The sequence below is a fragment of the Procambarus clarkii genome, chromosome 41 (assembly GCF_040958095.1).
Source record: "Procambarus clarkii isolate CNS0578487 chromosome 41, FALCON_Pclarkii_2.0, whole genome shotgun sequence".
In the NCBI taxonomy this organism is placed as follows: Eukaryota; Metazoa; Arthropoda; class Malacostraca; order Decapoda; family Cambaridae; genus Procambarus; species Procambarus clarkii.
The window spans coordinates 14,975,832-15,002,554 of record NC_091190.1 but is presented as its reverse complement, the minus strand read 5'-3'; the positions used below and the strand labels follow the sequence as shown (position 1 = coordinate 15,002,554).

Here is a 26,723-nt window from a genome sequence, read left to right as displayed (position 1 = left end):
CTCTTGGCGCTAAGAGTGTCCCGCTGGAGGGTATAGGTGTTCCATCCCATCTTCTCTTGATGCTGGCGGTGTGTGTCTGGGGGATGGGTGTCCCCCCCCCCTGTCCGTGCTGGCGGTGTGTGTCTGGGGGAATGGGTGTCCCCCCCCTGTCCGTGCTGGCGGTGTGTCTCTGGGGGATGGGTGTCCCCCCCCCCCTGTCCGTGCTGGCGGTGTGTGTCTGGGGGATGGGTGTCTTCCCCCCCCCCCTGTCCGTGCTGGCGGTGTGTGTCTCTGGGGGGGTGGGTGTCCCCTTCCCCGTGCTGGGGGAAACTATAAGGAAAGGGAAAGAGTGTGAACAAGATGGTAAGTCTGGAACAAACGCCTCCCAACGAAGGCGGTCTCGTCAGACCTCTTTGATAACATGCTCAATTTATCCCATGACTAGACTGCATGTTTGCTGGCCTCCTGAAAATATTGAGGACTCTTCAAATACAAAATGCTTTATTCATGAATGTGTGTATACACTTATAGTGTGCTTGTTTACTCACAACAGTGTACAGCAGTGTACACTCATTACAGCGTACAGTGCACTGTACAGTAATGTACAGTGTCTCGCACTTTCTTGGAGTGATGAGGGTAAGTAAAACTCATAAGTTGTCTTTCTAAGACTGCTCATAGCCCAGACGGTAGAGCGACGGCCTCACACCTGGGGTCCAGGGTTCGAGTCCCATACAGCCCCCAGGTGAATGGAACGAGGGTAAGTGTTCGTATGAGTACTCGTTAGTCGGAGTACTATGCACAGATAACTTGCAGCCGTATTCATACCCATAATTAAATGGATCCAAAAATGGAAATTAATTACGTTATCTAATTTGCATGTTGAATGTTATTTATATAAGGGGCTAAATTTTATTTAAAGGAGTTGCCACTTTTCACTTTTGGCGAAATAAAATATACTGAGTGTTTTTTTGTTTATTAATTCTATATGAGCATATACTTTAAAAACTGAAGTAAAAGTATACATAATTTTTTTTAAGTGAATAAAGTTAACATTTCTGATAAATGAACAGCTTAAATATGTTTTTGTCTATTGACCAAATGTTATTTCATTATCTGAATCATTTATAACCAAAAATCAGCATTTTGAAAAAAATCGAAATATACAAAAATGTAATATATATATATATATATATATATATATATATATATATATATATATATATGCGAACAAGCCTGAATGGTCCCCAGGACAATATGCAACTGAAAACTCACACCCCAGAAGTGACTCGAACCCATACTCCCAGAAGCAACGCAACTGGTAGGTACAAGACGCCTTAATCCACTTGACCATCACGACCGGACTAATGAGGTGATAGCCGAGGCTATTTGAACCACCCCACCGCCGGCACTCGGATAGTTATCTTGGGCATAGCATTTTACCAAATCACCTCATTCTTTGGGGCACACGTGAGGAACACAAATGCGAACAAGCCTGAATGGTCCCCAGGACAATATGCAACTGAAAACTCACACCCCAGAAGTGACTCGAACCCATACTCCCAGAAGCAACGCAACTGGTAGGTACAAGACGCCTTAATCCACTTGACCATCACGACCGGACTAATGAGGTGATAGCCGAGGCTATTTGAACCACCCCACCGCCGGCACTCGGATAGTTATCTTGGGCATAGCATTTTACCAAATCACCTCATTCTTTGGGGCACACGTGAGGAACACAAATGCGAACAAGCCTGAATGGTCCCCAGGACAATATGCAACTGAAAACTCACACCCCAGAAGTGACTCGAACCCATACTCCCAGAAGCAACGCAACTGGTAGGTACAAGACGCCTTAATCCACTTGACCATCACGACCGGACTAATGAGGTGATAGCCGAGGCTATTTGAACCACCCCACCGCCGGCACTCGGATAGTTATCTTGGGCATAGCATTTTACCAAATCACCTCATTCTTTGGGGCACACGTGAGGAACACAAATGCGAACAAGCCTGAATGGTCCCCAGGACAATATGCAACTGAAAACTCACACCCCAGAAGTGACTCGAACCCATACTCCCAGAAGCAACGCAACTGGTAGGTACAAGACGCCTTAATCCACTTGACCATCACGACCGGACTAATGAGGTGATAGCCGAGGCTATTTGAACCACCCCACCGCCGGCACTCGGATAGTTATCTTGGGCATAGCATTTTACCAAATCACCTCATTCTTTGGGGCACACGTGAGGAACACAAATGCGAACAAGCCTGAATGGTCCCCAGGACAATATGCAACTGAAAACTCACACCCCAGAAGTGACTCGAACCCATACTCCCAGAAGCAACGCAACTGGTAGGTACAAGACGCCTTAATCCACTTGACCATCACGACCGGACTAATGAGGTGATAGCCGAGGCTATTTGAACCACCCCACCGCCGGCACTCGGATATGCCCAAGATAACTATCCGAGTGCCGGCGGTGGGGTGGTTCAAATAGCCTCGGCTATCACCTCATTAGTCCGGTCGTGATGGTCAAGTGGATTAAGGCGTCTTGTACCTACCAGTTGCGTTGCTTCTGGGAGTATGGGTTCGAGTCACTTCTGGGGTGTGAGTTTTCAGTTGCATATTGTCCTGGGGACCATTCAGGCTTGTTCGCATTTGTGTTCCTCACGTGTGCCCCAAAGAATGAGGTGATTTGGTAAAATGCTATGCCCAAGATAACTATCCGAGTGCCGGCGGTGGGGTGGTTCAAATAGCCTCGGCTATCACCTCATTAGTCCGGTCGTGATGGTCAAGTGGATTAAGGCGTCTTGTACCTACCAGTTGCGTTGCTTCTGGGAGTATGGGTTCGAGTCACTTCTGGGGTGTGAGTTTTCAGTTGCATATTGTCCTGGGGACCATTCAGGCTTGTTCGCATTTGTGTTCCTCACGTGTGCCCCAAAGAATGAGGTGATTTGGTAAAATGCTATGCCCAAGATAACTATCCGAGTGCCGGCGGTGGGGTGGTTCAAATAGCCTCGGCTATCACCTCATTAGTCCGGTCGTGATGGTCAAGTGGATTAAGGCGTCTTGTACCTACCAGTTGCGTTGCTTCTGGGAGTATGGGTTCGAGTCACTTCTGGGGTGTGAGTTTTCAGTTGCATATTGTCCTGGGGACCATTCAGGCTTGTTCGCATTTGTGTTCCTCACGTGTGCCCCAAAGAATGAGGTGATTTGGTAAAATGCTATGCCCAAGATAACTATCCGAGTGCCGGCGGTGGGGTGGTTCAAATAGCCTCGGCTATCACCTCATTAGTCCGGTCGTGATGGTCAAGTGGATTAAGGCGTCTTGTACCTACCAGTTGCGTTGCTTCTGGGAGTATGGGTTCGAGTCACTTCTGGGGTGTGAGTTTTCAGTTGCATATTGTCCTGGGGACCATTCAGGCTTGTTCGCATTTGTGTTCCTCACGTGTGCCCCAAAGAATGAGGTGATTTGGTAAAATGCTATGCCCAAGATAACTATCCGAGTGCCGGCGGTGGGGTGGTTCAAATAGCCTCGGCTATCACCTCATTAGTCCGGTCGTGATGGTCAAGTGGATTAAGGCGTCTTGTACCTACCAGTTGCGTTGCTTCTGGGAGTATGGGTTCGAGTCACTTCTGGGGTGTGAGTTTTCAGTTATATATATATATATATATATATATATATATATATATAAAATATAATTTTTTTTATAGTGGCCATAATATGTGCAGTGTTAAACGGTCAAAAAATCGCATAAAAGCCAACCCAAAATTGTTTGGGTTTAAGCACACAGCTGTTTTTGAGATTTAAGTTTTCTCGCCAAAAAAATGCGGCCCCGTAAACACTCAACAATATTGCGTCTAATGTGAATAACTTTGCTGCATATTCTTGCAAATTATTTCTATTCCCTTATTCCGATTATCTTTCACGTTACCTTGGTAAATATGTTGAAAACAATAGAAGGATGTATTGAGCATTTTTGACGGATATATATATATATATATATATATATATATATATATATATATATATATATATATATATATATATATATATATATATATATATAGAAGGGAGTACCACCTCTAGCTGGAAGAAGGGGGACCCATAGCCTCGGAGGAAATATATATATATATATATATATATATATATATATATATATATATATATATATATATATATATATATATATATATATATATATATATATATGTATATATTTATATATATATATATATATATATATATATATATATATATATATATATATATATATATATATATATGGGTATTAATTTCATCAACATGAGTGTTGATGAAATTAATACCCTATTAATACCACCTCACCCCATCCACCTCACTCAAATGTAGATATATATATATATATATATATATATATATATATATATATATATATATATATATATATATATATATATATATATATATATATATATATATATACTATTGTACACCTCATACTCATCCTGTGAGTGGTAGTTTAATTATTACAAAGGCCATAAAAGGGCCTTTGTACCAGATCCCAACGGATGCCACTAAGCATTAATTGTTACAATATCTATACACATACAGTATTACTTAATGACAGTAACCTTTGCTCTCTAATTCCTCAACACCTCAAAGTAGAAATTTCCGAGGTGACCAGTGATTAAAAAAATACACATAGAAAACGGACGAACGTGTCTCCCCAAGCACGTCTTGGAGAGAGAGGCTCGCGAGGGCTAACTTCTAAATTTATTTTACCTGATATTTTTTTTCCCCCTGGCGGCCACTGCCTACAGTGCTGGTATGAGAGCCAGTCCATCCTTCAACCAACCCCCCTTCTTCCCCTGCTACCCCCCCCTCTCCTCCCCCCCCCCCCCCTGGGCCTCTGACAGTCACCCACCAGCAAGTACCAAACTGTTTAATTTCCTGTTTGAGTGGGTGACTCCTGTGCCTCCGTCACTCTGTTATTGATCCAGTCTTCCTCCCTGTCTCAGGCACCTCTCTTCTCTCTTGTTGGACATGGGAAAACTCTTACCTCTCTCTTGTTGGACATGGGGACCACTCTCACTTCTCTCTTGTTGGACATGGGGACCACTCTCACTTCTCTCTTGTTGGACATGGGACCACTCTCACTTCTCTCTTGTTGGACACGGGACCACTCACACTTCTCTCTTGTTGGACACGGGACCACTCACACTTCTCTCTTGTTGGACACGGGACCACTCTCACTTCTCTTGTTGGACACGGGACCACTCTCACTTCTCTTGTTGGACACGGGACCACTCTCACTTCTCTTGTTGGACATGGGACCACTCTCACTTCTCTCTTGTTGGACACGGGACCACTCTCACTTCTCTCTTGTTGGACACGGGACCACTCTCACTTCTCTTGTTGGACACGGGACCACTCTCACTTCTCTCTTGTTGGACACGGGACCACTCTCACTTCTCTCTTGTTGCACACGGGACCACTCTCACTTCTCTCTTGTTGGACACGGGACCACTCTCACTTCTCTCTTGTTGGACACGGGGCCACTCTCACTTCTCTCTTGTTGGACACGGGGCCACTCTCACTTCCAAGCTCTGGCTAACTTCCTTTTTTCCTCCACAATTCTAGACCTCTAGAAACACACACACACACACACACACACACACACACACACACACACACACACACACACACACACACACAGGATAATAGGGGCCTCGTAGCCTGGTGGATAGCGCGCAGGACTCGTAATTCTGTGGCGCGGGTACGATTCCCGCACGAGGCAGAAACAAATGGGCAAAGTTTCTTTCACCCTGAATGCCAACCCTGTTACCTAGCAGTAAATAGGTACCTGGGAGTTAGTCAGCTACACACACACACACACACACAACACATTTCCGTTTCACCTCACACACACACACGTTAAAGGTCTCACCGTTGTCAAGCATACAGCCCGTGTAGTGTACATGTGTGTCTGGCACCGCTGGTGTGGTGCACCTCATACTCCTCCTGTGAGTGCATGCTAGTCTATTATGCACCTCATACTCCTCCTGTGAGTGCATGCTAGTCTATTATGCACCTCATACTCCTCCTGTGAGTGCATGCTAGTCTATTATGCACCTCATACTCCTCCTGTGAGTGCATGCTAGTCTATTATGCACCTCATACTCCTCCTGTGAGTGCATGCTAGTCTATTATGCACCTCATACTCCTCCTGTGAGTGCATGCTAGTCTATTATGCACCTCATACTCCTCCTGTGAGTGCATGCTAGTCTATTATGCACCTCATACTCCTCCTGTGAGCGGTATTGTGCACCTCGTCCTCCTTCTGTGAGTATAGCCACTGGCTCCCTTTCTAGGAGCCAGTGGCTCCTAGAAAGTACTATACTGAAAGTACAGTGGCTGAGCGGACAGGACACTGGACGCGTGATCCTGTGGTCCCGGGTTCGATCCCGGGCGCCGGCGAGAAACGATGGGCAGAGTTTCTTTCACCCTGATGCCCCTGTTACCTAGCAGTAAATAGGTACCTGGGAGTTAGTCAGCTGTCACGGGCTGCTTCCTGGGGGTGGAGGCCTGGTCAAGGACCGGGCCGCGGGGACACTAAAGCCCCGAAATCATCTCAAGATCTCAAGATAGTAACGCATAATTATTACAAAGGCCATAAAAGGCCTTCACCACATCCCAACGGATGCTACTAAACATTGATATTGTTACAATATCTTTATAATAATAATAATAATAATCTTTATTTAGGTAAGGTACATACATAAAGAGATTTACAAAGTTTGTTGGCTTTATAGATAGAGCTAGTACATACAATGCCTAAAGCTACTATTACGCAAAGCGTTTCGGGCAGAACATTTAATCTTAGTGATGTTGCTGGTGAAGGAGCCACTGCTTGTACTGAAGATCTTCCATGCGTCACACTTTAACATTACACACTGAAACTAAGATATGTAGCTGAACACACTTTTAACACATGGTAAAATATCATTGCAGTTTACATGTGGAGGGACTTGCAACACAATATGTGTTTTTCGAGTACATATTGTGGTAGATAGTTGATCTGTCTACCGCTGTTTGCGTTCTTATACTCTTAGATTCGTGTGAGTTCTTTTGAAGATATTTTTAAAACTTCTGTTTCATAGTCAAAAATACATTCAACCTTATTTTCTGGTGGTTTGTAGAGGGCCACGTGCATTGACCACGTGTTGATGTGGCCACCTGCCTCACTGACCACGTGTTGATGTGGCCACCTGCGTCACTGACCACGTGTTGATGTGGCCACCTGCCTCACTGACCCCGTGTTGATGTGGCCACCTGCCTCACTGACCACGTGTTGATGTGGCCAGCTGCCTCACTGACCACGTGTCGCTTCACTGACTGCGTGTTGCCACATCACCTACACACGTGGTTCACTAGTGACCAGTGACCTTCACTTCAGAGCCTTCCCGCGGCACCCAGAGGTCTATATTACATTAGATCGGTCCACAGATAATAGGATTGAAATATCCAATTCCAGCTTTGTCGGGCAGGTTCTCGTTCAAGCTCTCATCCCAGCTTGCCTGAAATCAGATATCGGGATGCTGGAAGGAGATGGATCAGTGAGTGAAAGAGAGAGAGAGAGAGAGAGAGAGAGAGAGAGAGAGAGAGAGAGAGAGAGAGAGAGAGAGAGAGAGAGAGAGAGGACACTAGCTTCGGGGACTTCGTTAAACATGTGATATCCAAGTTCATTATTGTTCTAGCGATTATGCCAATTATATACATCATTTGTCCTCCATAAAGCCTGGCTCCTGGTCTGGCCTCGGGAATAGGACAAGTCCCAAAATTGACCATGTGTGAATCTTTCAGGTAAACCCTACAGGTAAATTATACAGGTTAACCCTACAGGTAAACGCAACAGTTTCTCCGTCCACTTGTGGCATTATTGAGGAATCTGTGTTTTGTGAAACACAGATTCACACAGAATCTGTGAATCTACTTTCTCTTTCATCCGGCTTTGTGTCTTTCACCAGCCATCGTGAGCTTCTCTGTCACTTGGTGTGGCACAGAACTCTCTCTTGAGACTGTCAACTGGAAGACCTCTGGCTGGGTGTGAAGCATGCTTTCTCTCGGTAATGGTTCCATTATTATGGTATACCGCCGATGCTGCCTTTTTAAGGGTCAAGTTCACCTTCCAGGCCTCTCTGCCCACCGTCATCTTCCACTGTCTCGTGCTTCTGTTGCGTCTGTGCCGTGTTGAGTTCACTCTCACATCCAGGACCAAGTGGAGACTTGACCGGGGCCCACTTCCAGTACCGCGTCCAGGTTCCAGTACTGATGCTAGGCTCACCTCAGATACGGCGCCCAGGCCCACCACAAGACCCGCATCCAGGGGCCACATTTACGAACGGCTTCTTACCGAAAACTATGCCCCATGTATGTGTTGTTAACCCCCACAGGTCAAGCCCAGGCTGGGCTAGACCCCCAGGGGAGGGGTCACGACGCCAGGGGATGGGATGGGAGGCTCCCTATCCAGGAGAGGCGAGTGTGGTGGTTAGTGCGGCAGGTGGCAGCGGCGTTTGACTATCCCGCCAATGACCTGGAGCGGGGGTGTGGAGAACCCCCTTGTGTGTTCCTCCTTTGTGTAATTGTCCCGCCCTCTCCCCACACCGCCGCCACCTTTTGTGACGCCCCACTGCAAAATGCGCAGCCACTCCTAATAGAGTCCAACCACTTGGGCTGGACGGTACAGCAACGGTCTCGCTTCATGCAGGTCGGCGTTCAAACCCCGACCGTCCAAGTGGTTGGGCACCATTCCTTCCCCCTCCCTTCCCATCCCAAATCCTTATCCTGACCCCTTCCCAGGGCTATATAGTCGTAATGGCTTGGCGCTTTCCCCTGGTAGTTCCCTTCCCTTCCCTTCCTCCTAATTGAACGTCGCATTTTGACGTATACTCTACCTAAGGCCGAAGACTGTCGTACCGTACTCCTAGTCTCTTGTATAATCGTTTATCTGATGAAGGGAAATGGGCGTAAACGTGGCTGTTCCGCTCCGGGAATCGACCCCGGGATCCTCATATGGTTGCGGCTCGCGAAATTGAGCCCAGAACAGGAAACTTCCCGTTTTCTGTTTTGGGTCCTCTGGTAGGTTAGGATAAGAGTTTTTTAGTACGACAGTTTCTTGACGTTGGGAAACCTGAGGAGAACGGGTTGCGTGTAGTTCTGGGTATGTGTGAAAGGGGCCTGATGCCTGAGTGGACGGCGCTCGGGGTTCATAGTCCTAAGGGTCCGGGTTCGATCCCCGGTGGAGGCGGAAACAAGTGGGCAGAGTTTCTTCCGTTCACCTAGCTGTAAATAGGTACCTGGGAGTTAGACAGCTGCTGCGGGCTCCTTCCTGGGGATGTGTGTGTGTGTGAAAATTAAGATTAAGGACCTGACCGAAACGCTATGCGTACTAGTGGCTGTACAAGAATGTAAGAACTCTTGTATATATAAATAAATAAATAAATAAATTTATAAAAGTATTAGAGCCGGACCAAAAATAAAAATGTAAAGAATGAATTTTGGAGAGTTAATTTTTCAATTACCCTCGACAATGAGTTTGCCGATAAACTCACTGTTGGCGGGAGGTGACCGGCCCGCGGGGAGGTATTGATAGTGGCCCGGCTGACCGCTCCTCAGCCCTTGCAGGCAAATATATCAAGGAAAACAGTGCTGATACAATTGTGTGTGTGTGTGTGTGTGTGTGTGTGTGTGTGTGTGTGTGTGGTTGACAGCATATATACTGCTCGAGCCACACCTGGTTTTCATATCTAGTTGCACATACGCTGACGTCGTGTTTGTTTCCGTAGCTCTATAAGCCTTAGTAGATATGGTTGTAATAGTAGACTGGTTTGTTGTTCACCCGGATTCGTGGAGAAAATAAGTGTGGTTAACTATGCTAATAAATAAACTTAGGAAACCAATACAGTTGCTTGGGAATAATCTGCTTATAATTTCGCCCAGAAATATGTAAGGTCTATTAGACATGATTTATCATGTAAAAAAAAAAAAGTTAAAGTGAAATATATGTGTGTGTATATATATATATATATATATATATATATATATATATATATATATATATATATATATATATATATATATATATATATATATATATATATATCACTAGCGCCATCTAGTGATGTGAGGAACCTACATCACAGTGGTTGTCTAATAATACAACTAGTAAGTGTGGTTGGTCACTAAGTGGTCCTAACACTACCTGGACAACCACACTCGCCACATTAACATAGACAAACTGCAAACATATATTTCTTGCGTGTGTGTGTGTGTGTGTGTGTTGACATATAGCCCATATCACAGCTCCATGCGGCCTTGTTTTGGGGGAGAATCAGAGAGGCGGTGGCATAAATGTGATTGGCTGAGCGCTAGGAGTGTAACCAATGAGTTTAGCTGTAGCTAAACGTGCCCGCGTGGACAGCAGTCAGTAGTTAGGAAGTGCTTCCTGGGTGCAGACGTCCGTGGGTGTCTCTGGCTGGCAACTTGGGGATTGTCCTCTGAGCCTGAACTAGCCAATGAGCTGATTCAATGCAGGTGAGGTCGGCCGTTGTGTTAAATCCTTCCTGGTGATAGCGAATTTGTCAATATTCGCGATCTATGAGTGCTGTAAAGGGTCTCTGGGTGCTATAGAGGGTTTCTGGGTGCTGCAGAGGGTCTCTGGGTGCTGGAGAGGGTCTCTGGGTGCTGGAGAGGGTCTCTGGGTGCTGGAGAGGGTCTCTGGGTGCTGGAGAGGGTCTCTGGGTGCTGGAGAGGGTCTCTGGATGCTGGAGAGGGTCTCTGGGTGTTGTAGAGGAGTTTCTCTACGTAACTGAGAGCTCCCTGAGGTGAGAACTCAGAGTTTTAGAGCGCCCTAGGGTGGTGGAGCACTTTAATCATCCTTCATTACATATGCTACAAAACAGTTTGGGTGTCGGCGTATATTTGGTGTTAAGAGTTGTGTTATTTTTGTTATAGCGTATGTGTTTTGTTGTTCTTGGTGTTAGCATATGTCTGGCGTCAGCGTATGATATGACTGGAGACTGAGGCTACCTTGCCGCCCCAGCTGACGGCGGAAGTTGGAAATGCGACACGATTTATTGCTAAAGTTTATGGCTTGACGTCCAAGTGTCAGCGCAAACTGTATTACATCTCCCGTGGATTTGCCAACCTGTCCAGAGCTCTTCAGTGTGTCGGGAAGAACTTGGGATCTTTCCCCCCTCCCCCCCGTCCCCCCCTGTATATGTCTTCCACCGACAAAGGGGGGGTGTATGGAGACCCAAGTTCACTTACCGTTTCCATTTTGTGTGTTGTCAACAACGTGACATTTCTTCCGGAATATACAAGGGGGAACACGTGGCATGACATGCAGACTAGGAGTCACAGTAACGTAGCTGAAATATGTTGAGTGCTTCGTGAGTCTGGCCCCTTGAGTGTATGTGATAGCGTCGCCGTTCACAGATGTGTGTTTGTTGATATGAAGTGCTGTAGTTAAATATACTACTATACTATGTTATACTATATATATATATACTATATACTATATATATACTATATACAATAGTTAAACATTATAATATTAAATAGATCCCCGGTTACGTTATTTAATATGGTAAGAGTTAAGTCACTTCTGGTGAAGCATCTTGATTAACGGGGAAGCGAATTAAGATTACCATAGTGGCTGAGTGTAACAGTTGAGTCACGTTGCGTTTAATTAAATAAGAATAAAGTGTCAATAAACAATAATAATTAAAAAAATTGTGGTTTTAAAAATAACATTTTAAAAGGTAAATTATGAATGATGTGTAGCACCCATTACATGGGGGTACGCAGCGGTTTCTTAAGAATCACTGTGACAGTCTTTTCTTTTATGCTAATCCCGACCCGTTCATGTTGGGCACGTACCCGACACCAATTACTGGAACAAATTGAGATTAGCTAGCCCCATTCATCTAGCCTCAGAGAGATAGACACAGACAAACATTTAAATATATGATTTTGACTTCCATTACACTTATTAGCATACCATTCTCCATATTTTATATGAACATTTAAAACATACTAATATAAAAGGAATTAGTTATAATTCACTTATGATTCTTGTTTCTTATCAAAATAAATAATTCATTATTCCAACCTCTCAATTTCTGTATTAATTATTCCTTCCATCCGAGTTCTAATTTCAAATCCCCACATCCCTTACACGCCCCTGCAATTCCTAATTATAATCCCTGATGATCATTAAACTAAGTTAGAAGCGAGGAATGTCGCTCGCTGTAACAATGATCGTTTTGGCCGCTCGTCTGACTCGCCTTCCCAGTAACCAAGTAAAAGACGACTTCAACAATTCGTTTTCAATAACATGCCATCATCAAATGTCATTCTCTCAACCTTTTAAGAAGAGTATCATGCTGATAAGGATTCCCTGAATGTCTGTGGGTTCCTTGAGAGGGAAGTCGGCGGGGACGAAGGGGGGGGCTTTGGGGGGGGGGGGGTTTTAAGTGTGAATTTGTAGCAGTTCCAAAGGTGCGGGGTCTGGGGGAGGGGGGGGGGGGCTGGCCCTCTTGCTCTCATGTCTTCAGTCGTACGGATATAGTTCGTACACTTCACATGCAAGAACGAGCTACGGGCTCGTTCTTGAAGTCTCTAGTGAAGGGTTACTTGGCTTCGTGTGGTCCTTGGTTAGCTTAGCACGTTGCATTCTTTACGTTGTGGCAAGTCAAGAGAACAGGCTGCTTATACATATATTAACCTTATTTTTCCTGCCCCGAAGGTTGCCCCAGACAAACTTGGGTTTTCTTGTCTGATTTCTCAAGTGTGAGAGTTATCGCATTCTTCTCGTTGTGAGACAGTGTGAAGGCTGGCGTTAAGGCTTGTACCTGTGTGGGTGTAGCTGCCTGGACCTCGCACCTCTCGGCCTCTAGCCTCAGCAACCTGTGCTGAGGCTAGAGTCCGAGAGGTGCTCCTCATTTCTCTTACATTTGCCTATTTCTGCCACATTATCATTCGCTACTTGGCTATAGATATTCTTTCTATCTTACTCTGGTTCGTGTGAAGGAAGGTTGATGCTGTGTGTGTGTGTGTGTGTGGGTGTGTATTGGTCCAACAAAGCTGCAGGAGCCTCCGCCAATCCGCCATGAGCGTCACGTCTGATGAGCCGGCTGGACAAGAAGCCCCTCACTGAGATTTGCGGAGTAGACGTGCCCGGGGTGGTGAACACGGCCTCCAGTGTGTCCCAGCGCCCGCCCGACACTCCCTCAACACAAGAGGCAAACTTTGCCCTATCTCCTGCACCACACACTTGTATCTTGTCTCTGTGCTGACTGGGCCCCCGGCCTGTAGCACCACACACTTGTATCATGTCTCTGTGCTGACTGGGCCCCCGGCCTGTAACACCACACACTTGTATCTTGTCTCTGTGCTGACTGGGCCCCCGGCCTGTAGCACCACACACTTGTATCTTGTCTCTGTGCTGACTTGGGCCCCCGGCCTGTAGCACCACACACTTGTATCTTGTCTCTGTGCTGACTTGGGCCCCCGGCCTGTAGCACCACACACTTGTATCTTGTCTCTGTGCTGACTGGGCCCCCGGCCTGTAGCACCACACACTTGTATCTTGTCTCTGTGCTGACTGGGCCCCCGGCCTGTAGCACCACACACTTGTATCTTGTCTCTGTGCTGACTGGGCCCCCGGCCTGTAGCACCACACACTTGTATCTTGTCTCTGTGCTGACTTGGGCCCCCGGCCTGTAGCACCACACACTTGTATCTTGTCTCTGTGCTGACTAGGGCCCCGGGCTCTGTCAGTCTGACCCCTTTCAATGTCTCCCTGTTATTTCTCGCTAATCTACCTTATCCGGCGTCTGGTCCTTGCCCTTATCTCCTCCTTATTCCGCCCTGCTCCTGATCTTCTCCCTCTGCTTCCATTAGCATTCTTATCTTCCCTTCTTGCTTGGTGCATGCTATTCCTCCCTTTTTCATTTCCATACACCATGACCCCCTCTCCCAGACCCTCACTCTCCCAGACCCTCACTCTCCCAGACCCTCACTCTCCAAGACCCTCACTCTCCAAGACCCTCACTCTTCCTGACCTCTCACTCTCCCAGACCCTCACTCTTCCTGACCTCTCACTCTCCCTAACCCCTCATCACCCTGTTCCCCCTGTCTGAGTCTCCCTCACCCCTTCCCGTTTTCTGAACCTCCCATTTCCTTACCCCACTCTCTCTCGCGCCATTTCCAGACCCCATCGTAAGTGACAGGGCCTGAGGGCCTGAGGACCTGGCACTCGACTCTACCCCAGGCATGGCCGTGCTTCAAGTGCCACTCGCTGACTTAATCAAACGCAGATTGACTTAGGAGAGTGGTGTCCATAGCCGGGATCAAGGCGGACTGGTGGGACGTTAATGATTTTTGTATATAGCAATGGTTTTTGTTAGTCAGTCTGTGAGGTGTTTAGTGAAGAGTGTTAGCGAGCGAGATGGTGAGAGTGCCAGCGAGCGAGATGGTGAGAGTGCCAGCGAGCGAGACGGTGAGTGAACAAGCAGCTTGGACGAGTATAGCTAAGAATTAGTTGTTCATGCAGCAAACAATTTATCTATGTATTTTGTTAGACTTAATAAACAAGCCTGAACTTCTAACATGATATATCTTTGGCTGGGAATAATATACCCACATATTGCTATCTATGTGATGGCGATTACAAGGCTTTGTTCTCCTCCCGTGTCTTAGGGGGCGAACTCATGGATGTGAGTATAATAGTGAGCTTAAATTGTGAGTATGAAAATGATGGTATTGTGAGTGTCAGCACGAGAGTGGCGAAGGGAAAGCCACGAAGCTGTGTCACTCATCCCGGTAAGAAGCCCTATCAAGCAAATAACTTGGCAGCTCTCCCATATTGTTTACAATGAAATTGTAGGTTTAATATCTCTGTGTAACAGACGTTTCACGTATTAAGCTGACTTACTCGCGGCGGAGGTGACAAAGATGGTGTGTGACTGCGGTCAGAGGTCATGTCCGGGCTCTGTGTCATGTCATATCATGTCCGGGCACTGTGTCATGTCATTTCCGGGCACTGTGCGATTGCCTATCAGTGACTATGGGAGAGTGAGCTCTATATAGCTTTTTATTTCCCCTGCCTCCTACCTGTTTATACCTGGCGAGCTAATTATAGCTATTTTAGTGCTTCTCGCTACATTTTAGCCAACATCTTACACCATATTATTGCTAAACATACATAAACAATCCATATATACATGTAAATTAATGAATATTATTGCTTATAGCTATAAGATATCCGTCATAGAATTTAATTTTGCTTACACGAGAGAGAATGGAAGAGGGAAAGAGAGAGAGAGAGAGACTTAAATTCTGGATGCGTTCGCTTTCTGCCTGAGTGAGCAATGGAGGCCATCTTGGCCGTCTTTTATAGAGTCTGGGGGGAAGTTTTCCAGAGATTGATAGCGGCTTGCGGTCGACTATTTGTTGCTGAACTACCAGTTGTGGGGGTCGTCGATTGTTGCTGGACTACTAGCCGTGTGGTCGTCGATTGTTGCTGGACTACTAGCCGTGTGGTCGTCGATTGTTGCTGGACTACTAGCCGTGTGGTCGTCGATTGTTGCTGGACTACTAGCCGTGTGGTCGTCGATTGTTGCTGGACTACTAGCCGTGTGGTCGTCGATTGTTGTTGGACTACCAGTTGTGTGGTCGTCGATTGTTGCTGAACTACCAGCCGTGTGGTCGCGGATTGTTGTTGAACTACCAGCCGATGGTCGTCGATTGTTGCTGAACTACCAGCGTGTGGTCGTCGATTGTTGCTGATCTACCAGCCGTGTGGTCGTCGATTGTTGCTGAACTACCAGCCGTGTGGTCGTCGATTGTTGCTGAACTACCAGCCGTGTGGTCGTCGATTGTTGCTGAACTACCAGCCGTGTGGTCGTCGATTGTTGCTGAACTACCAGCCGTGTGGTCGTCGATTGTTGCTGAACTACCAGCTGTGTGGTCGTCGATTGTTGCTGAACTACCAGCCGTGTGGTCGCGGATTGTTGTTGAACTACCAGCCGATGGTCGTCGATTGTTGCTGAACTACCAGCGTGTGGTCGTCGATTGTTGCTGAACTACCAGCGTGTGGTCGTCGATTGTTGCTGAACTACCAGCCGTGTGGTCGTCGATTGTTGCTGAACTACCAGCCGTGTGGTCGTCGATTGTTGCTGAACTACCAGCCGTGTGGTCGTCGATTGTTGCTGAACTACCAGCCGTGTGGTCGTCGATTGTTGCTGAACTACCAGCTGTGTGGTCGTCGATTGTTGCTGAACTACCAGCCGTGTGGTCGTCGATTGTTGCTGAACTACCAGCCGTGTGGTCGTCGATTGTTGCTGAACTAGCAGCCGAGTGGTCGTCGATTGTTGCTGAACTACCAGCCGTGTGGTCGTCGATTGTTGCTGAACTACCAGCCGTGTGGTCGTAGATTGTTGCTGAACTACCAGCCGTGTGGTCGTAGATTGTTGCTGAACTACCAGCCGTGTGGTCGTCGATTGTTGAGAGTTTTCTTAAGCGCTCCTCCTATTATTGGCCAAACTTCGCCGATTGTACCATTTAAAATTTGTGGCAGCTGGCCAATATATTAAAGACTTTGCAGGAAATTTTGATTGTTTGTTCAGCAAGGCGAAGGTGATCGAGTTAGCAAACTGGAACGTTAAGGTGTTGAAGCACTGAGTGCAGGGTGGGTCGTCTCACACTTGGCAGGGTTAAGTGAGGTAAACTGGAGAGGGTGTGGATGGGTGACCAGGGCACAGCCACCTACCCTAACTAGTGTGACTTACACACACACACTAATATATATATATATATATATATATATATATATATATATATATATATATATATATATATATATATATATATATATATATATATATATTGGTGTATACTGGCAGCAGGTTTTCTTTCAAACATGTTTCATTGAATATGACCGCATATTCTGTGTTTATTATTTTCTGGTTTAGGGCTTCTATCCCTCTAACTATTTTCTTAGCATCAGGGCTTAATTGAAATAGGAGTTCTCCAAAACTCATTTTCGTACTTTTGAGGTGAAGAAAAGAAGTGATTTACTATAGTGTATTACACTTATTTATATAATTTGCACAACGTTTCGAACCTCCATGGTTCATTCTCAAGTGAACAGATCTTACAATACTAGTTGATTTTATACCCGCACTGGGTCAGGTGATAATACAATAAAGGTGAAAACATGGGGGGATACATAAGGGATAAATGTGAGGTGAAACATAGAGGCTGCAGAAGGCTTATTGGCCCATACGAGGCAGCTCCTATCTAAACACAAAGATATATATATATATATATATATATATATATATATATATATATATATATATATATATATATATATATAATTTTTTTTTTTTTTTTTTTGGTGTAATAAGCTTCTTCACAGCATGTGGTGAAATTTATAGTTTTAAAAATCGAGATGTCATTAATATAAACTTTGTTTTTATCCAAAATATAAATTCTAGTATGTTCGTTCAATGTATATTTTGATATGAAGGGTCTATAAACAACTCTAGAGATAAGATAGTACATTGATGTAAATTATTATTATTATTTTTTGCTTTTTCACACCTACAGGTGAGTACAGTTTGGCAGACGTTGAAGCCCTCGGCTGTGATGAGTCCCGCCCCGTGGAAACTGTGGCGGGGTTTGACGAGGGTAAGTGGCATTCTGTGTTCTTGTGTTCTACACTGTGTGGATAGTGTTGCTGTGTACCGAAGGCCGAGAGACACTTCGTGTTACACGACCAAAGACCATGATGCTGTTTAAGATTCAGCTGCTGGGAACCAAAAATTGCAAGTAGCACGGGCTATGGTGAGCCCGTAGTGGACTTACCTGGCACAGGAGCTGGGGCTGTGACTGATCCAATTGACCACATTCACGCCAAACATCTATCATCTACGGGCTACTCATGCCCGTGTTACTTCGTCGTCGTGGCTCAGTCTTCGTCAATCAATCAATCAATCATATGTGTACCAAAGAGTGTTTGGTGTATGTTGCCTCTAAGGGAAGTGGAGAGGGGGGATGGGGGAGAGGTGGGGGTTCTAGGGGAAGTGGTAATGGGTTCAAACCACTCAGTCGACTTGAGAATGGTCCAAGACAGACCGAAACGTCGTCGTCCCTTCAACTTCTAGTGTGTGGTCTGGTCAACATACTTCAGCCACGTAATTTTGACTCCTCGTCTGCAAGCCACTCAGCTTTTGGTAAGAGCAACCCTTCCCGACCGAGACGTATGAGAGTGACCTGCCCCACACTCCACTATTGCACCTTTCCGGACTGCTAAGGAGGTCCGCTTCCGGAAATTTGAGTGACTTTTCCGCAGCTGCTGCCACACACGTCACTCCCGTACCACTTGCAACGGATCTTGACTCGTCTGCTTCCATTGCTCTCCTCTCACCTCACGGTGGGTATTATCCACAGGACGACTGGCTAATCAGTATCGGACAACTGGCTAATCAGCTGTTTGCGCTAATGCTTTCAAAGCCTAACTGTCTTCCACTTTATGTTAAATGCTTTTAAAGACAGAAGAGTTAGAGGGGACATGATCACCACATATAAAATTCTCAAAGGAATTAATTGGGTAGATAAGGACATGTTATTTAACACAAGGGGCACACGCACTAGGGGATACAGGTGGAAATTGAGTACCCAAATGAGCCAAAGAGATATTATATTTTTTTTTTAGTGTCAGAGTGGTTGACAAATGGAATGCATTAGGCAGTGAGGTGGTGGAGGCTGACTCCATACACAGTTTCAGGTGTAGATATCATAGAGCCCAGTAGGCTCAGGAACCTGTACACCAATTGATTGACAGTTGAGAGGCGGGACCAAAGAGCCAGAGCTCAACCCCCGCAAGCACAACTAGGTGAGTACAAATAGGTGTGTACACACACACACACACACACACACACACACACACACACACACACACACACACACACACACACACACACACATACACACACGTTAGCCAGAAATAATTAAACTGACTCTTTGGAGCTGTGCCGGAAATGCATTTTTATTGTTGAGGTGGACTTGTTGTTTCTTATTGACATTTCACTTAAAAATGAACACAATATAACCCAACAAATATATACAAGGTAATTACTACGGCTTGGAAAGAGTTCTCTACAAACATTAACATATTTGTTGAGTATTGCCAACCCTCTGGGGCTCTTTATTCTCTAAATTTGTACACGTGACGTACACACGACGTACACAGTCAGGCTTCGGCCTTACTGGCGACGTACATAGGCTTCATCCTTACTGGCGACGTACACGGTCAGGCTTCATCCTTACTGGCGACGTACACAGCCAGGCTTCATCCTTACTACCGACGTACACAACCAAACTTCAACCTTACTATCGACGTACACAGCCAAACTTCAACCTTACTACCGACGTACACAACCAAACTTCAACCTTACTATCGACGTACACAGCCAAACTTCAACCTTACTACCGACGTACACAACCAAACTTCAACCTTACTGGCGACGTACACAGCCAAGCTTCAACCTTACTAGCGACGTACACAGCCAAGCTTCAACCTTACTATCGACGTACACAACCAAACTTCAACCTTACGGGTGATATAGAGCGTAGTTGTTGTTGGTTAAACCTGTCTTGTCCCGGGCATTTCCTGAGCCGTCGGGCGGCGGGTGGTTCCTAAGATGGTGCTCTACAAGGGTGATGATCCTCCACCGTGAGAGACTCTATCCCGGCTGACGTGTGACCCCTTTCTCAAGGTCAGGTGAGACGTGTAAGGTCGCCGTAGGTCACGTCAGGTTGATCAGTCTGTGCTCACTGGGGGGTAGAGTCAGATTGATTGATTGATTGATGAAGATTAAGCCAGCCAAGAGGTGGCACGGGCATGAATAGCCCGTAAGGCATTGCATGCCCTTGCCTGAAGGTCATGCAAGGTCATCTGTAGGTCACACAGTAAAGGGACGGGCCTCTGTGTTAAAGGAGAAATATGGACAGCATTCTGAGCTTATCTCTCTCTCTCTCTCTCTCTCTCTCTCTCTCTCTCTCTCTCTCTCTCTCTCTCTCTCTCTCTCTCTCTCTCTCTCTCTCTCTCTCTCTCTCTCTCTTGGGCGACTAGATTATCCGAGGTGCGTCCTGGTCAGTGTTTGTGTGTTGTCTGGCCGTGTTGTGAACACGGGCGAAAGTTACTATTTTTGCCGGTATGTACATGAGATTATCGCATTTATATTTGTTCTGGTACTTATCGCGGTGATTGACGCGCCGGCGCGTGCCCACACGAAGTGTTCACGAGGGCTGGAAAGGTTTGGACCAAGAGCTAAAACTCGACTCAGTCTTCAGAAATAGATGAGTGCACACACACACACACACACACACACACACACACACACACACACACACACACACACACACACACACACACACACACACACACACACACACACACACGTAAACAGAGTCACGTGTTTGTGCAAAAGCAAATGCACCATTAACCAACATTCGAATTTCTAATCATTGCTAATTCGTATATAATAGCATGACATGCCCAGAAAAAATGCCACAGTTCAGCCCTGGAGACTGTAACTAATGGCACCCATGTATCTGGCAGCTTGGGGGGCGGGCTCCCCCTCCAGCCCCTGGTCTGAACATCATACGACGAGGGGGGGACTTCGGGGGCCTCGTTGCCTGGTGGATAGCGCGCAGGACTCGTAATTCTGTGGCGCGGGTTCGATTCCCGCACGAGGCAGAAACAAATGGGCAAAGTTTCTTTCACTCTGAATGTCCCTGTTACCTAGCAGTAAATAGGTACCTGGGAGTTAGTCAGCTGTCACGGGCTGCTTCCTGGGGTGTGTGTGTGTGTGGTGTGGGGGGGAAAAAAGTAGTTAGTAAACAGTTGATTAACAGTTGAGAGGCGGGCCGAAAGAGCAAAGCTCAACCCCCGCAAACACAACTAGGTGAATACAACTAGGTGAATACAACTAGGTGAATACAACATCATGTAGCGTGGGGAGGGGGGGGGGAACCGCCTATTTGGCCTGTGGTGATGGTGATGGTGATGAGTGTGTTGATGATGGTGGAAGCTGAGAGAGTGTTGGAGGACCGTGGATACCCCTCCCCCAGCCCCTCTCTCCCCCTGCCCCCCCTCCCCCCCTTCACCCCCTAAAGAGAGGGATGAGCCTTGAGCCTTAACCGGCGGACAAATTAGTCCGGACACTCCCACCAGCAGCAAGACGCCGGGAAACAAATGAGTTGTGGATCGCTCTCCGAATGTGCGCCCTCAACTCTGGCATCGACTCGAATTTCTCATATATATAATTTTATGAATATATGTATATTCTGAAAGCTCCACACCCACCAGAAGTGACTCGAACCCGGGATAGCCAGGAGCAACAATGCAACTGATGTACACGGTACTTTAACCACTCGACCATCCGTGACCGTACAAAAGTCGAAAATAATATTACAAATATTAATACAAAATATTTCACTGGGATGGTGAAATAGCCTCCGCTAACATCGTCTTTTGTAGGGTCACGGATGGTCGAGTGGTTAAAGTACCGTGTACACCAGTTGCATTGTTGCTCCTGGCTATCCCGGGTTCGAGTCGCTTCTAGGGTGTGGAGTTTTCAGTCGCATATATGCTTGGGGACCATATATATATATATATATATATATATATATATATATATATATATATATATATATATATATATATATATATATATATATATTTTATATATATATATATATATATATATATATATATATATATATATATATATATATATATATATATATGGATATTATCATATGCTACTATAGAGTTGACAATAGTGGTGATTATGGGGGAGACGGAAGCCAGGGTCAGGCGAGGGGTCGGGACGAGTCGCGTCAACAAGTGGCTCTTGGCACAGTCTCCTCGTCATCAGGAATATTTTGTGGCTTCCTGGAGACCCGCCCTCTGGATTACAGCTGCTGGGGGGGGGGTGAGAGGGGGGCGACCTGTGGATTACAGCTGCTGGGGGGGGGCGATCTGTGGATTACAGCTGCTGGGGGGGAGGGGGCCCGACCTGTGGATTACAGCTGCTGGGGGGGAAAGGGGGGCTGACCTGTGGATTACAGCTACGGGGGGGGAGGGGAGCCCGACCTGTGGATTACAGCTGCTGGGGGGATAGGGGGTCCGACCTGTGGATTACAGCTGCTGGGGAGGGGGAGAGGGGGGCTGACCTGTGGATTACAGCTGCTGGGGGGAGGGGGGCCCGACCTGTGGATTACAGCTGCTGGGGAGGGGGGGAGGGGGGCCGACCTGTGGATTACAGCTGCTCGGGGGGGGAGAGGGGGGGCCCGACCTGTGGATTACTCTTACGCTAAATATTATTATTATTTTTTTCAACTAACTTTATATAAAGTTTACTTTTGATTGTACATGGATCTTCGTGTTGAGTAATAGGTTAAGTTCCGGAGCGCCAGTTCTTAAGGCTTTAAACCCGGGCTTGGCAACCTGACAGCCAAGACACACACACACACACACACACACACACACACACACACACACACACACACACACACACACACACACACACACACATCCGGACAATTGACACTCGTGTCGCCAGATCGATTCAGGTAAACCCAGGTCTTATAAATATATCTGTGATGTTTTTAATTGTTACTTGAATGTACGTTATTGTAAATGTATGTTACCGAAATATATATATATATATATATATATATATATATATATATATATATATATATATATATATATATATATATATATATATATGGATTCGCTCAGGAATTTGACAAATTGTTTATCGTCTCTCTCGACTAATAGGTCGCGTTTTGTACTTTATGGTAACCCACGTTACAGATGTAACCTACTATGAAAAGTCTCGGCTCGCAAATATCTACGTTTTCCATGCATCGGACTCGATAGGTTGGGTGGGTTGCTTGGGTTTGTACGTTGCTGATGAGATCCGTAAGTTGAATTGTTTTCAGAGAAGCAAAACAAGCAACCTGTCCCCCTACAACTTGTCTTCCTACACCCTGTCCTCCTACAACCTCTCCTCCTACAACCTGTCCTCCTACAACCTGTCCTCCTACCACCTGTCCTCCTACAACCTCTCCTCCTACAACCTGTCCTCCTACAACCTGTCCTCCTACAACCTGTCCTCCTACAACCTCTCCTCCTACAACCTGTCCTCCTACAACCTGTCCTCCTACAACCTGTCCTCCTACAACCTGTCCTCCTACAACCTATCCTCCTACAACCTATCCTCTTTACAAAGAACGTCGCTTTTCGCTCCTATGCATTACATAGACCAAAAAAAAATGACCATACTAGAAAATGAAAGCGGCTCGCGAAAATGACGTACTGTCCCGTTTTCTGTTTTGGGTCCTCTGGTAGGTCAGGAGAGACCACTTTAAATTGAGAGTTTTCTTGACGTTTTGAGACCTTAGGAGGACGGGCTGGGTCAAGAAAACGGGCTGATGGCAGAGCCGCACCATGTTCTTCTGGGACTCTAGTGTGGAATGACCGACTTCGCCTCTGTGCTATGAATCTGGAAGTTGAACCGAGATGGACGTCGTGGTCTAAAATTGAGTAGCAATTTTCTGGACTTGCTGAGAGGAAAAGAACTATAAAATCTCTCATTTCAATTCTCCTTTTTTTCAGGCAAGTTCAGGTGTTGTGGTTAGAATTCACGTGAATATCGTAAGAATTCGTAAATACATTCGTTTAGCAAAATAAAATTCCCGTTTTCTGACGTTGGGTGGAGCTCGCATTTGACCTGAAATGTTTAAATTAGAGTTCAAAAATACATTTATTTAGCGAAAACCGTGTTTTATTAAGTTGCCATTTGTGGGATCGGGGGCCAGAACCGTGGCCAGGGTAAATATGTACTGGGGGTTGGCCACCCCTGCTTTAAGCTACCTGCCAGTGCGTGACGCACCGCTGGACGCAGCTGAGCCCGACGCAGCTGTGTCATACAGTGCGTCAGGTCTTCAACGGATGCCAATTAAGAGACTGGACGTACTGCTAAACATTTCTACGGGCTCGCCATAGCCCGTGCTACATGGACACTGCGTTCTGAGTAGCTAAATCTGAAACAACAACAACAACAACTTGCTTAACATTGACGTATGCACCAATTCGTGGGTCAGAGCCTGGTTAGCGGACCGCCATGATAGGTTCCGATAGTCCTTTCCTCTCGAGGAATGACCCTTTTGAAGGCTCTGGTGGTGCATAAACAGGCGCAGCGTCACAATGGATCCCAGATTTAATTGCCTTACTGAAGGCATGATAACGGCTTCATGCATGCATGAATGTTCAGAATCTGCTCCTTATTTGCTTTATAATGAGAACGTCTCGAGCGAACGAGAAGGGAAAGTGTGGGAGGACAGGAACGCTGCTTCTAGTACACTGAACGTGGACAGGAAGTTAAGATTCCGAAGTTAAGGAAAGATTTCGCTCTTTCCCTGTATGATAAACTATCAGTATTTACTAAAGGCCTATTGTGTTTAGTGAGGTTTATTATGCTTTTGCGTATATAGTCTGGCATTGCTTGGAACCTCGTGGGAAGGACTGAATACACAACACACTCAAATTCACCCACACATGCACTCACAACCACACAGGCACACACAAACTCAATCAAACAAACACACACACACACACTTCTTTAATTATTGGAGTCTAATAAACTCCAGAATTCTGTATGCCTGGAATCTAATACCACAATGTTCGCTTTTGTGGTATTAGACACCTTAATAGTGGTAGCGTGACAAATTCTATGCCAACCCCCCTGACATTTTGTGTGTGTGTGTGTGTGTGTGTGTGTGTGTGTGTGTGTGTGTGTGTGTGTGTGTGGCATTTAGCCTGTCAGCGATCATGTCAGTGTCACAGCCGTTGCTGGAGTAATACTAACGCGATTCTAGTAGTTACTTCGCTATATATTTTGATTTTTCTTTCTTATATATTAGGACATGATATGATTTCCTATATATTAGAACATGACATGGACATGTCCGTAGTGCAGTCTAATGATTATGTAGACCATATTCCTTTCTGACGATGACGACACGGACTGCATATTGCCTAGGGGCTACATTACCTGGGAGCCGGTCGGCCGAGCGGACAGCACGCGGGACTTGTGATCCTGTGGTTCCGGGTTCGATCCCAGGCGCCGGCGAGAAACAATGGGCAGAGTTTCTTTCACCCTATGCCCCTGTTACCTAACAGTAAAATAGGTACCTGGGTGTTAGTCAGCTGTCACGGGCTGCTTCCTGGGGGTGGAGGCCTGGTCGAGGACCGGGCCGCGGGGACACTAAAAAGCCCCGAAATCATCTCAAGATAACCTCAAGATAGGGGCTACATATTGCCTAGGGGGCTACATATTGTTTAGGGGCTACATATTGTCTAGGGGCTACATATTGCCTAGGGGCTACATATTGCCTAGGGGTCTACATATTGTTTAGGGGCTACATATTGTCTAGGGGCTACATATTGCCTAGGGGTTACATATTGCCTAGGGGGCTACATATTGTCTAGGGGGCTACATATTGTCTAGGGGCTACATATTGCCTAGGGGCTACATATTGCCTTCAAGAATGATGGCTATGATTTAGCATAATTAGTTCCAATGTTAACATTGCCCATTTTCTTGTCCGAATTTGAACAATTGGAGATAAATCCGGAGTGGGTACTCTGATTTGGGGAATAGTTGTGGAGCAGGGCTGTGGGATCGAACCTGCTTCAGAGATCACCTAAGGCCATGGTTGTTGTTGTTGTTTAAGATTCAGCTACTGGGAACCAAAAGTTCCAAGTAGCACGGGCTATGGTGAGCCCGTAGTGGACTTATCTGACACAGGAGCGGGGCTGTAACTTGTAAGACCATGGGGCCTTCCCGATGTGTTTAAAATGGAGCCTAAAACGCTGGTTCGAAAACAAGCATCGTCCTACGCCTAAGATTTGACTGAAACTTACAACATCTTACAGGGAGCCGGTCGGCCGAGCGGACAGCACGCTGGGCTTGTGATCCTGTGGTCCTGGGTTCGATCCCAGGCGCCGGCGAGAAACAATAGGCAGAGTTTCTTTCACCCTATGCCCTTGTTACCTAGCAGTAAAATAGGTACCTGGGTGTTAGTCAGCTGTCACGGGCTGCTTCCTGGGGGTGGAGGCCTGGTCGAGGACCGGGCCGCGGGGACACTAAAAAGCCCCCGAAATCATCTCAAGATAACCTGAAGATCCTGAAGAAGAAGAAGATAACTCCAGATTATCTCGTTGATGTATCACACGACTGTGATCCACTGTGTACTGAGTGGCTGTGTACCACTGTGATCCACTGTGTACTGAGTGGCTGTGTACCACTGTGTTCCACTGTGTACTGAGTGGCTGTGTACCACTGTGTTCCACTGTGTACTGAGTGGCTGTGTACCACTGTGTTCCACTGTGTACTGAGTGGCTGTGTACCACTGTGTTCCACTGTGTACTGAGTGGCTGTGTACCACTGTGTTCCACTGTGTACTGAGTGGCTGTGTACCACTGTGTTCCACTGTGTACTGAGTGGCTGTGTACCACTGTGTTCCACTGTGTACTGAGTGGCTGTGTACCACTGTGTTCCACTGTGTACTGAGTGGCTGTGTACCACTGTGTTCCACTGTGTACTGAGTGG

At 46.3% G+C, this 26,723-nt stretch overlaps 1 protein-coding gene across 3 annotated transcripts in view; it reads left to right on the top strand.

Annotated features, from left to right (window-relative positions):
* The window catches only part of LOC123761022 (atrial natriuretic peptide-converting enzyme), a 504,836-nt gene that overhangs the window by 218,866 nt on the left and 259,247 nt on the right, over positions 1 to 26,723 (top strand). The window contains exon 1 of one of the 3 annotated variants that reach the window (XM_069339376.1): positions 10,458 to 10,557. The exons of the other annotated variants lie outside the window; for them this stretch is intronic. Coding sequence (XP_069195477.1) covers positions 10,552 to 10,557 — 6 coding nt within the window. The 5' untranslated portion in view covers positions 10,458 to 10,551. Of the gene's footprint in view, positions 1 to 10,457; positions 10,558 to 26,723 lie in introns of those variants that run through there. 3 annotated transcript variants of the gene reach the window in all.